This window comes from Apodemus sylvaticus, chromosome 10 (assembly GCF_947179515.1).
Source record: "Apodemus sylvaticus chromosome 10, mApoSyl1.1, whole genome shotgun sequence".
Lineage (NCBI taxonomy): Eukaryota > Metazoa > Chordata > Mammalia > Rodentia > Muridae > Apodemus > Apodemus sylvaticus.
Genome location: NC_067481.1, coordinates 105,534,863 through 105,546,640, shown reverse-complemented (window position 1 = coordinate 105,546,640; position 11,778 = coordinate 105,534,863). Strand labels below are relative to the sequence as shown.

Sequence of the window (11,778 nt, the reverse complement as noted above, 5' to 3'; positions counted from 1 at the left end):
AAAGAGCTAGGCCTAGTGACTCAGATTTAATCCCAGATACTCAGCGGCCTGAGAAAGTTAGTGAGACCTTGTCTGGAGGCAAAAGGTGCAGCAAGCAGAGGGGCTGGGGATGTAACTCAGTGACCGAGTGCTTGCCCTGGGGCGGCCCTGGGTTCAGTCCCAAATGCTAAATACTTTTAATTGCTTATAACTAGACGTGGTGGGGCATGCCTTTAATGCCAGCATACTAGAAGCAGAGACAGGCAGATCTCCGTGAGTTCCAGACCAGCCAGGGCTACAATTATGAGACACTATCTCAATAACAACAACAATCACAGTAATTATAATAGCTCATAAAAATACTAAAAGTTGGGCATGGTGGTACAGTTGAGAGGCAGGACAATCTTTGCACGTTGGAGGATAACCTCGGCTATGTCAGGAGTTCAGTTCAGCTTCTGCATAGTGACCTAAACAGCCTAAACAGATAAATAAGGCTCAGCGAGATGAAGGGACTCACCCAAGGTAACATACTTAATAAAAGGGACTAGAGTTGAATGTCAAGTCCATCGAAACCCATCTGGTGTCCAAACCACCCCCACTCTGCCCCCACCTGTCTGGCCACAATGGCTGACCTCCCGTGTGTGTGTGTGTGTGTGTGTGTGTGTGTGTGTGTGTGAAGCTTCTTGTGGCCCCATTTGTTCCTTTGCTTCACTTTGTGGCTTTTCACTCATTCATTCTGTGACTTCTGGCTCTCCTACCATTCCTTAGGGCTCAGCCCAGACCCAGGCCAAGCAGCAGGGGGTGCTGCACTCCACTCTAGAGCAGTCCCAAGGAGCCACCAGGGAAGGAAGACTTGAGGCCCTGGCTCTGAAGAGCACTGTCCCTAACACCCACACCCAGCACCTACTAGCTCAGGACCTGCCCTGTGGCCTGCTGGGGCAATGCAAGGAGAATACACCTGCTAGGTAAAGGATTCTCGGCACAAACAAACCAAGCATGTACTGGTGTCTTTATCAAGGAAGTCACTGTCCTAGGCATACCAATAATTGCTCTTCGCCATGACCCTCTTATACTTCCAGATCTTTCCTCTCTGAAGAGTACTTTCCTGCCTTCCAGCCAGCACCTCAGGCAACTGTGAGGGACCTAAAACACCAGCACAGCAGTGCTTACATACGATCCCAGAACCTGGGGAGCTGAGGGGAGAGAATCGAGGCCTGGTCTACGTAGTGAGACCCTGTCTGAAACAGAGTAACAAGGGGAAAACAAAAATCCTGCTCTGTAGACACAGCTCAGTTGGTGGGGTGTCTGTCTGTCATGCATAAAGCTCTGGGTTAATCTCCAGCACACAGGAACCAGGCAGAATAGCACAGCTGTGATCCAGGGTTCAGGAGGATTACCAAGGTCATCGGGATAACCTGAGCTATGAGAAACCACCTCACAAATGAACGAGAGGGCGCAGTGGGTAAAGGCACTTGCTGCAGGAGTCAACTGAGGTAGGCACAGTGGAGAGAATGGATTACTCAAAGCAGACCTCCACCTTTACATAGTAGCGCGCGCGCGCGCGCGCGCACACACACACACACACACACACACACACACAAGACAACCAGCTAGAGGTTTAAAGCCCTCAAATGCTAACACTCATGAGAACTGTGCCTTCCTTACTCATGTCTTCAACCTGAAACTCCTACAGCTTACTGTCTCTCTTACAGAGAGAGAGAGAGAAAGAGAGAGAGAGAGAGAGAGAGAGAGAGAGAGAGAGAGAGAGAGAGAGAGAGAGAGACCGTCCCCAGGGGACAGAGATGCCAAGGATTTTAAAACAACCTGGAGACCTCCCCACTCAGAAAGAGGGGCGGCAAGCTGCATTTCCCAAGACCTACCAGCAGCACCCTTTGAAGGACTGTCTCCACCTCGAAGGGTGACCTTCAAACCCCAGGTCAGGCAGGAGATGGTGGGACCAGAAGTAGTCCACAGTGTGACAAGGTGGGAGCTCGAAGCTATCTGCTTGACGTAGGTCACTGTGGCTAAGTGTGACTAAAGACGTATCCACTCCTTCTCCATGTGTTTTCTTTTCTTTTCGTTTTTTTGAGACAGGGTTTCTATATGTAGTCTTGGCTGTCCTCAAACCTATTTTGTTTGTTTTATTTTAAGACAGTGTCTCCTGTAGCCCAGGCTACTTGCTATGTAGCCCATGGTGACTTTGAACTTGTGATTCTCCAATTCCTCAGTGCTGGGAATACCGGCAAGTACTCAGTGCCCAGCTTGTTGGTGTGTTGGGGGTCAAGCCCAGGGTTTCATTCATGCCAAGCGTGCAGTCCACCACCAGACACTGCCCTCGACTGCCCTCTTCCTCTTTACAGAGGGTCTTGTTACTGTCAACAAAGGACCTGGGCCTGCCTTGTGGTCCAGAGTGACCGTCACCACCAGAATGTCAGGGTTACAGGTGTTCACCACCATATCCAGGTTCCCTCTTATCCTTGCAAGAGGCAGCCAGCTGGTCAGCAAACGTGGAGAAGTGCCTAGCACCAACCCTGGCTAGCCAGGCAGAACCCAGAGCTGATCCCTGAGTCTTCACAGCATCTCCTCTGGTTTCTTTTTCTCTTTAATCATTAGATCACACACAAGCCAGCTAAAGCACCACCCGCCCCTATTTCACACAGCCCTTCTTTCCCCCTCCTGCAGAATTTTGCGGTAACACTTCAGCTTTACAAGAACATGCAACAGAAAGAATTAGGGAACTCAGGCGATCCAAAACCAGCTAAGTGATGGTTTCGCGTTTTTAAAATATATATAATGTAAAGCAGTTCCGAGAAAAGTGAAGTCACGGCCCAGGTTGCTTAGTCTCAGTTCTTAGAAAAGAGCATTTCAAAGAGGAAGCTGAGCGGGCGGGCACAGGCTGCCGCCAGAGCCAGAGCCGCGGGCTGGCGGGTGCTCACTGATAACCTGACTTTGATTTGGCAGCTGAGTACTGAAGCCTCCGGATGCATTTTCATTTGGCGCTGTCAGGGAGGAAACAGCAGCCTCAACAGTGAGAGTTCTGAATGTGCAGAGAAACCACAGGCTCAGTTCGGTGCTGGGGAGGCCTCCGCCACCGCCAGCCACTGCCCACTGCCCACTGCTGTTTTGTAGCGCTCCTCCCCCCACTGCCGGGACCTCCAGGAGCCTGCACTTTTCCATCGGGTGTTAGTCACTTTATTCCCCAGGAGTTAGGTGAGGACTTGTCTGGGAAGCTGTCAGCAGCTTCCAGTTTTCCAGTGGAAAAGTAGACTTTGGCCACACACAGCTCAACAGCTACTCTGGCACAAAACAATTTGGGGGACACCATTTTACTAAGAATCCTGAAGCAGAGATCCTGTGGCCTGCATCAAAATTAAATTTCAGACTGGAGCTCAAGTGGCAGATTGCCTAGCATGAAGGAACCAGGCCTTGAGTTTGATCCCCAGACCCACAAGGACTCGGTGTGGGGGTGCACACCTGCAGTTGCAGCACCAAGGAAGTGCAGGCAGGAGGATCATGCACAACTGCACAGTGAGTTTGAGGCTAGCCTGTAACATGAGATGATGCCTCAAAATTAATTAATTTGAGGCCTAAGGTACATAACTCAGCAGTAGAGTCGGCCTAGTCTCTTACATAGAGGCCTATCTCCAGGGCTGAAAAAAGTGTGTGTGTACTGTCTGTACCAGTGTGTCTGTTCATTAAATTCCAATGCAATCAAAAGCAACTGATCAACTGTCCCAGACAAGGGAGATCTTAAGGAGACACGATGACCAAGTAGAACATGGAATCCTGGGAAAAAAGGATAAAGAAACCAGAACAAACTATAAATTTGGTTACTAACTTCTCAGTATTTGTTCATCAGTTAATTTGTTAATTAATTTTAACATCCATGCCATACTAATGTAAGACATTCATGACAGGAGCCTGGTATGTCTATGATTTAAGATGTCCTGGGTTTGATCCCCAGTACTGCCTAAACCAAGCTTAATGGTGCCCACCTATGATCTCAATACTCAGGAAGCTGAGGCAGGAGGATCGGGAATTCCAGGACAGACTGGGCTACAGAGACCATGCTCACATGTGAATACGTAGACAAAGATAAAATAAAATAAAGAACTGTGCTATTTTGGCAATCTTCCTGAGGCTCAAACACTGTACACTGGAGCTGGAGAGATGGCTCAGCAACTAAGAGCACGTGCTGCTCTTCCAGAGGACCTGCGTTTGGTTCCCAGAACCCACACAGGGATGCTCAGACCTGCTGTAACCCCAGCTCAAGATTCCAAGGCCTCTTCTAGACTTACACACACACACACACACACACACACACACACACACACACAGTCAAACCCAGCTCATTTTCAACTTGGCCTTCCTTTAAAAGAAAATGTTAGCACCTTTAACACAGCACTCAGGAGGCAGAAACTAATCTGGTCTACATAATGAGTTCTAGGAAAGCCATAGCAAGTTCAAGGCCAGCCTGAACTAGAGATACTGCCTAAAAAGGTAGGGTGGGGAAGATGGAGGCAGGGTGAGGAGGGGAGGGAAAGCCAGAGAGACTGACTGCTGGGTGGATGGATGGATAGATGGAAGGAAGGAAGGTGGTCCTGCAGAAAGAAGAATCAGCTGGTAGTCTTTACATGGTATTGTAGGGCACTCTCCTCCCTGTGACAACTTCCAGGCCATCCTGAGACTGGAGTTGTTAACATTGTCATTCTCTCAGAGTGGGGGAAGGGCCACTAGACCCTCGCCTGGGATTGCAGCTGCTCCCTCCTGTGCCCAGACATTGTCATTCTGCTTAACTGCGGGTGGCCTCGGGTCTCAGGGGGAACTGATGCAGGGACTCTGTCCATACAGCTGTGGGGAGGGGCTCATCCATGCTGGGCTCAGACTTTCTGCCTGGGTCACCCATGCTCCTGTAAGGAGTACCCCAGCCTGCTTTGCAAGAAGTCGCAGTAACTCGGGGTTCCCCAAGCTAGACTCCAATGGGTTTGTTGTTGACGTCCTATGGGGAGGACATAGGTGTGTGTCCATATCTCCCCAGTGAGAGCCCTCACGATGGGACTGACCAGGAAGGACATGCACACTTTGGACAGTTTAAGGTCAGAGGAGTCGGAGTGATGAGGTGGTAGAGTGCTACTCTGGCGTGTGTGAGACCCCAGGAGACCCCGGGGGACCCCGGGATCCATCCCCAGCACCATTCATTACTACTGTTCTTAAACCTTCTTTATTTTTTTTAAGACTTTTTTTTTAAGTATTTATTTTAACTCTAGATGCTATGTTGTGTGGGTTTTCCAGGGGCCAGAAGAAGGCATCAGATTCTTAGGAATGACAGGAAATTACAGAAGTTGTGGCTGCCTGGCATGGGGCAGATAAGTGACTAAGTTTATTTATCAACACTCTTTTCTGGGTTCCAAAGCACCCCACGTACACATAGCTAAAGATAAAATCCGTTTTTTATAAAGGCATCCACGTAAGCAGGGCCGGAGGAGCAGGCCTGCAATCCCAGCTAACCAGAAGCAGGAAGATGGCAAATCTCAGGTCTGCCTGAGCGACAAACTGGGCTCAAGGCTTCGATGCTTTTTCTAGGGGTGGAGGGGCAGGAAGGAGGCAGGTCTAGATCACCTCCACGTCCTCATTGTCGCTGTCCCTCGCTGTCCATCTCCTGGAAGTGACTCCTTAGCTTTCCTGGCAGCAAGTATAGCCTGATGCTCAAGGCAATCCAGGTGAGGCAGGCGTGTGGGCTGAGGGTGAGGTGGGAGCCACCATCCGTCTGATAGATCGCAGCATTGTGGAGGCTGAGGCAGAAGGCCTGCCACATGTGGCTAGCCTTAAAGACATACGAGCGGGGGCTCTAGCTCGTGACACAGTGTTTGCTTCACACACACACACACACACACACACACACAGAGCCTCAGCTTCAGTGGTGGTTATGGGAACACTTTCTGTTCATTTCTTTCTGAAAACCTAAAACTGTTTTAATAAACCAACATTTTAGGCTGGAAACGTGGCTCAGCAATACAGTGTTTGTTCAGTCCGCAGGAAATCCTGGGTTCCATCCCCAGCACTGCAGACATAGTAGTACACACCGGTAGTCTCAACAGTCTGGAGTGGGGGGAGAGGGTCACGAGTTGGAGACTTCCTGAGCTGTATAAGACCCTGTCTTTAAACCAAACAGATAATAGAGCTTACTTTTAAAAACTACACCATACAAAAATGTTACTGGGAAGGGTCCTGCAGCAGGATTATAACATAAAATAGATTGCTTGGTCTTTGCCATCCAAATATGAATCCAGCCTGGGCAATCAGCAGAAAGCCAAACCCAACACTGTCACAATCCCGACAGAAAGGCATTTCATGTAGAAAGGAGGCCGGGACTCTAAGCCTGCAGGCTATCCCACCCTGGCTGTCTCTCCACAACAGTTTTGAAGCAGAAATGCTTGAAAAGTCTATCTCCATCTTGGATTTTTAAGTTCATCAGAGAATTGTGAGAATTCCGACCGATTTCAACAGCTGGCCTCAGCTTTAGAATCTGAGGAAACAGACAATGAGGAATGAGTGCACTGAACGTGAAGAGAGCTGGCAGCAAGGGGCTGGTGCCTGCACCCACAAGATGGCAATCGCTGGTGATGGGACGCAGGCCGCTGTGCCATTCTGTCCTCAGGCCTGTAATCAATCCATCGGCAACAACTGAAATTCAGAGGTACGGTCAAGGGGAAGGTGTTCTTGCTCACAGAATCAGGACAGGACAACATGAGCTTTCCATGTGCTTCAGCCGAGAGAGAGAGAGGAACACAAGCAGGTGAGGAGGGGGCACCTGCTTCTCACCAGCCAGCAAAGCACCCGCAGGGAGGAGCAGCTCAGACAACTGAGGCCCCAGCTCCCAGGGCCCAGGCGTCGGGCTCAACCAAAGCAAAGATCTTCAAGAAACCTTTGTGAAGTTCCTGAGACCCATATGGGGGTAAAGTGTTCGTAGAGGGTCCCGGCTCTAAGGAATGCTCTTGTGTAAGTCTTCCACCTCCAGCTCCCACATGCTTTCGTGGACAGGATTGTCAGAAAGATCCGTGATCTTCACGGCCTGCAGGCAGGGCTCAGGACTGCAGGCCTGAACCACCCCCATCACCATCACATATTTTCCTGGGAAGAGAAGAGAAGAATGTGGTGATGTTCATACTAACAAGGCAGGTGGGGAAAACTGACAGAGACCCTGACCGAGGGACCTTGTCAGAGCACGAAGGTCCAGACAGAGACATTATCTAGGGCTAGGAAGATGCAGCTTGGAGGCAAAGCCCAGGTCTAGTTGGTAAAGGGCTTGCCAAAGCTTGGGGACCTGAGTTCAGAGGCCCAGCGTCCATGCAGAAAAAGCATGGCAGGGTGGTATGCATGTGTGATTAGGGTTAAAGGAATGGAGACAGGAGGATCCTTGGGGCTCTGTGCCTAAGCATCCCAGCCCAGTCAGTGAGCTCCTGGGTCAGTGAGAGACCCTGTCACTTGATGTGACCTCTGGCCTCCAGTACACAGGCATGTGTGAGCACACCCCCACACAAGACCATGCACGCATTAACATAATCCTGACAGGAGACACTACAAACTAAGGCAGCCAGGGATCAGAACAGATGCATGTATGAAATATGAGATCAGCGGTTAACCTGGAGGTCTGAAACTTGTTGGCATCTGCTTTTCATATGCTAAACACAATAGGCCGGCTCACTCTGCAGTGAGGCCCCAGGAACGCCAGCAACTGGGATCCCATTCAGTTATAATTAGTCCAAGCGCCCCAGGCAGAGCCAGAAAACCCAAGCTTGCTTTCAGTCCCGTTCATTGCTCAACGCAAGAGTAAGAGACTGTTCACAAGTCGGGCACTCCTGCAAAGCCACTTCCTGACAGCCGAAATGTAAATCCAATTTCCCCCCACACACTGCCAAGCCCCTCCTCTCACCACCCAAAACACACTGCACTGTTGTTCCAATCCCTGCCACCCCCAACTTTACCCCAAGCCACACTGGGCACACAAGAAAATCAACAGAACAGACTGCCACTAGGATAGTCTGACATATTATTAACCACAACTTCCCATTCCCCGGGGGAAGTGCCTCTCCTTGAAAGCGCAACTTGGCTAGTCATAAACCACACAAAATGCAATTGTGTAAAAAGTCCCTTGTCACGGCAGGAAAGGCATGCAGCCAGTGCCCTACAAGCCCGGCTTCCACCAGCACGAACGAGCTTGCACACAGGTCCAGAACTTGAACTGAAAGGGCCCAGGGCTCACATGGGATCTCTGGATCTAACTCCAGGTCCCATACTGGCTATCCTCTGGACACGGCCCCAACTGTGGTGAAGTCAAAACCCTGAGAGTGACAGGGCTGAAGACAGGGAGAGGCTAACAGAACTCTCCACAGAGCCTGGAGGCAGGAGACACATCATGCCAACACACTGAGCCCTCCCACCTGCACTCCCCTGTCTGTGGTGCTCTCCATTTCTCCTTCCCACAGGACCCTGTCCAAGATCAAGCCTTCACCCTCTCCTATTTGGGCTACTGCAAAAGCTCTGGCCTGTCTGTCTCCTCCCAACCACTGACAGCGGCTCCTCCTGCCTAAGAGCCTCCCCATCATGGTGCAGCCTAAGCAACACTGACCCTTCTGAAGAATGAGACGTAGAAGGCAGAGTTCCCAACTTCACCAGCATCTTCAGAGCCTGGAGAGGGACTGCCGGATGCCTTGGACCCAGGGCAGGGCAGGGCAGCAGCAGACCAGGAGCCATCAAGGTCATTCAGTGTGGGCAGGTCCTTCCCAAACAGCCTTTCAGTACTGCCCCATGGTGCCCCATTCCCTACCTCCTGACCTCTGTCCATGCCATTCAAAGGAGCTAGACAATCCACCACCGGACACAGACACAGGATGTCAGAGTTATGACATCCTGAGGCCCAGCAACCCAAGAGGGTTGTTAGTTCCTACAGACGCCCTTTAGGGCTGTCTCCTCTAGGAAGTCTTCCCTGACCTCCTTGAGCCTTCAACATGTATCCTTCTTCTGTGCCTAGTTCTGTATCTGCTGTCCCTAAATAAATACCAGATGAACCAACACGCCAGATGAACTTAAGTCTCTTTATACTCTGTGGTTGGAGGTCCAGGTCTCCCGAGGCTGGCAATGGCAGTACCAGCAGTGACTAACACATGGTACGCTTGTGTGTTGGGGCTTTTCTACTTGACAAACATTGAGGCAGGTACCACGAGCAACACTCAAATAAAAGTGCTGTCGTCACCCTGTGCGCACACACCCTGGGCTCACATCTACAGCGGTACCTTGTGTTTTAGTGGCCTTGTGGACTTCCCTGGCTCCTTCTGAAATGATTCGTGAGCAAGAGGAAACAGCATGGACACTGGCCTTGGGCATACAGCCCAGAGGGTGAGGCCAACACAGGGACATCTGTTCAAAGCTGCCTGCAAGGGACATTGCCTGGGCTGGGCCACCAAACAACATAGAACTAGAGCAAAGCCAACGCTAAGACCATGGGCAGTCAATGTTTTCTGTAAAGCACCAGAATACAGAAGTCAGGTGTTGTCGGGTCAGAGCATCTCTGTCACAACTACTGAACCATAGCAGTACAGTGAGACGGTAACCAGAACCTTTTGCAAATTACGAATGCATTTCAAGTCAATAAAGCTTCAATTTGCAGATGCTAATTTCAAACTGCATATACATTTCATACATCATGATTTTTTTGTAGACACGTCTAAATGTAAAACACAGGCCAGGTATAGTGAGTGGCACATGCCTTTAATCCCAGCACTCAGAAGGCAGAGGCAGACAGATCTGAGTTTTAGGACAGCCTAGTCTACAGAGTGAGTTCCAGGACAACTAGAGCTACATAGAGAGACCCTATCTCAGAAAACATTTTTAAAAAAAGTTTCAAAATGTAAAAGATGGGTCTGGAGATAGAACTCAGTGATAAGGCACTGGGTCTGATTCCCAGTGTACATACATGCATATGCACACATACACACACACACACACACACACACACACTCGTGCGTGCATGCTGCATGTGCGCGCCTATGTGTGTAACTCTTTTAGTATTCAGACTATTTGAGTTTGCTAAATTAGATTAAGACTGGGCAGAGAGGAAGAGAGGGAGGGAGGGAGAAAAGGAGAGGGAGAGGAAGAGAGAGAATGAGAGAGAGCTTAACACATAACCCAAGTCTGAAATCAAGAATAGCCCAGGTCAGCCTCTGTCTCTAGATAGAATTCAAGACTTTCTCAGCAGGAAGCATAGAGAGTCTGGCCTGGTTTTACAGAGAAGAAAGCCATGGAAAGGTAGGCCTGGTGAATCTGCAGGCTTCCTTTAGAAGCCTCCTGAAGCTGTGTTGAAGGTCCTGAGTCAAGTATGGGCAGGCCTTGTGGATCTGGGTCACAGGTGCAGCCGCGCACCTCACGAGGCCCTGCGTATGATATGTGTTCACTTGACAGCCTTCCCACTGAGATGGGACTCCGGTGCCTGACGCCTGTCTCAGAACACACGGGTGCTGGCACTGGACCAGATGCTAGAGTCAGAACCACAGTGCAACGACTGCAGTAGCTCAAAGGGCAGTCTCCAACCCTGCGATGCCAGCATCTCCTTGGAGGGGATCAGAAACAACTCTCGAGACTCAGAAAACCCGAGGGCATGGGCTTTAACGGCCCCTAGGCAAACAAGTCCATAGAGCAGCATTTCCAGATAAAGGTCTATTTATCTTGGGACATTACAAATGTACAACCCAGGGGCTGGGATGTGGCTCAGTTGACAGACTGCTTGTGTCACATGCACAAAGCCCTCAGTTTGATCCCCAGCAGCACAGGCACCAGATGGAGTGGCACATGCCTCGAATCCTAGCACTCAGGAGCCGGAAGCAGGAAGTCCACGTGTCCAAGATCACCCTCAGCTACACAAGGAATTTTAGGTCAGTCTAGGCTAGACACTGCCTCCAAATAAACAGAAAAAGGCAAGCAGACATTTCCTGGGAAATGATTCCTCAAAACATACGGAAGAAAATGAAGACCATCTATAGGGGGAGAGCTTGTGACACAGAAGCACAGGGCTCAAAACTGGGAAGGCTGGGGTAGCCTCGGGAACCTACAGGCACTTTTATAGATTTATTTGTTTACTATTTTTGCTGTCTGGGTTAAACCCAAAGCCTCATCGATGCTAGGAAGTGCTCCCACCTCAGGCCCTCTTTACTTTTTGTTCTGAGACAGGCTCTCACTGGCTTTGAGTTCAGTCAGGCTTTGAACTCTGCCATCCCCTTGCCTCAGCCTCCTAGTATTGAGATGAAAGGTGTGGACCTCCAGGCCTGGCTGCAACCTACATCTTTGGAGGTGTTGCTCTCATTGAAGAGGGTGGGGAGTCACCTGACAGGGGCTGGGCCAGAAAGGAGGGACCGCCCCGCCCGGCCCCGCCCCGCTGGGGAGGACCGCCCCCTGCAGAGCCGGTCCCGCCCACGTTACCTGGGAGCAGGCAAGGCCGGCCGCGTGGGACGCGCTCCAGGCCGCGCACGGAGAAGGCCCCGCTCGGGTCGCGCAGCCGCGCCTGGCCGCCTTCCGCCGCCAGCACGGTACCCTGCATCCACACGGCCACCAGCTCCAGCGGGGCGCGGCCCAATGCCGCCCGCGACAGCCGCCACGCGCCCGGGCCACCCTCTGCGTGCTGCCGCAGCTGTCCTGCCAGCACCTTGAGTGGCGGCGAGCGCGGCAGCCGCACGGCCCCGGGGCCACCGGAGGACGGCGACTCGGAAGCCGCAGCCGCCATGCTACTCAGCCACCACTTTCCCGCCA

General features: G+C 51.1%; 1 protein-coding gene across 1 annotated transcript; it reads right to left on the bottom strand.

Moving 5' to 3' along the window:
- Window positions 1–6,116: 6,116 nt before the first annotated feature.
- Window positions 6,117–11,778, bottom strand: Rmi2 (RecQ mediated genome instability 2). Its single transcript, XM_052196230.1, has 2 exons — window positions 11,452–11,778; window positions 6,117–7,110 (listed from the first exon to the last, which is right to left on the bottom strand). The coding sequence occupies exons 1-2, from the start codon at window positions 11,750–11,752 to the stop codon at window positions 6,962–6,964; spliced, it is 450 nt and encodes a 149-aa protein (XP_052052190.1). The 5' UTR covers window positions 11,753–11,778; the 3' UTR covers window positions 6,117–6,961.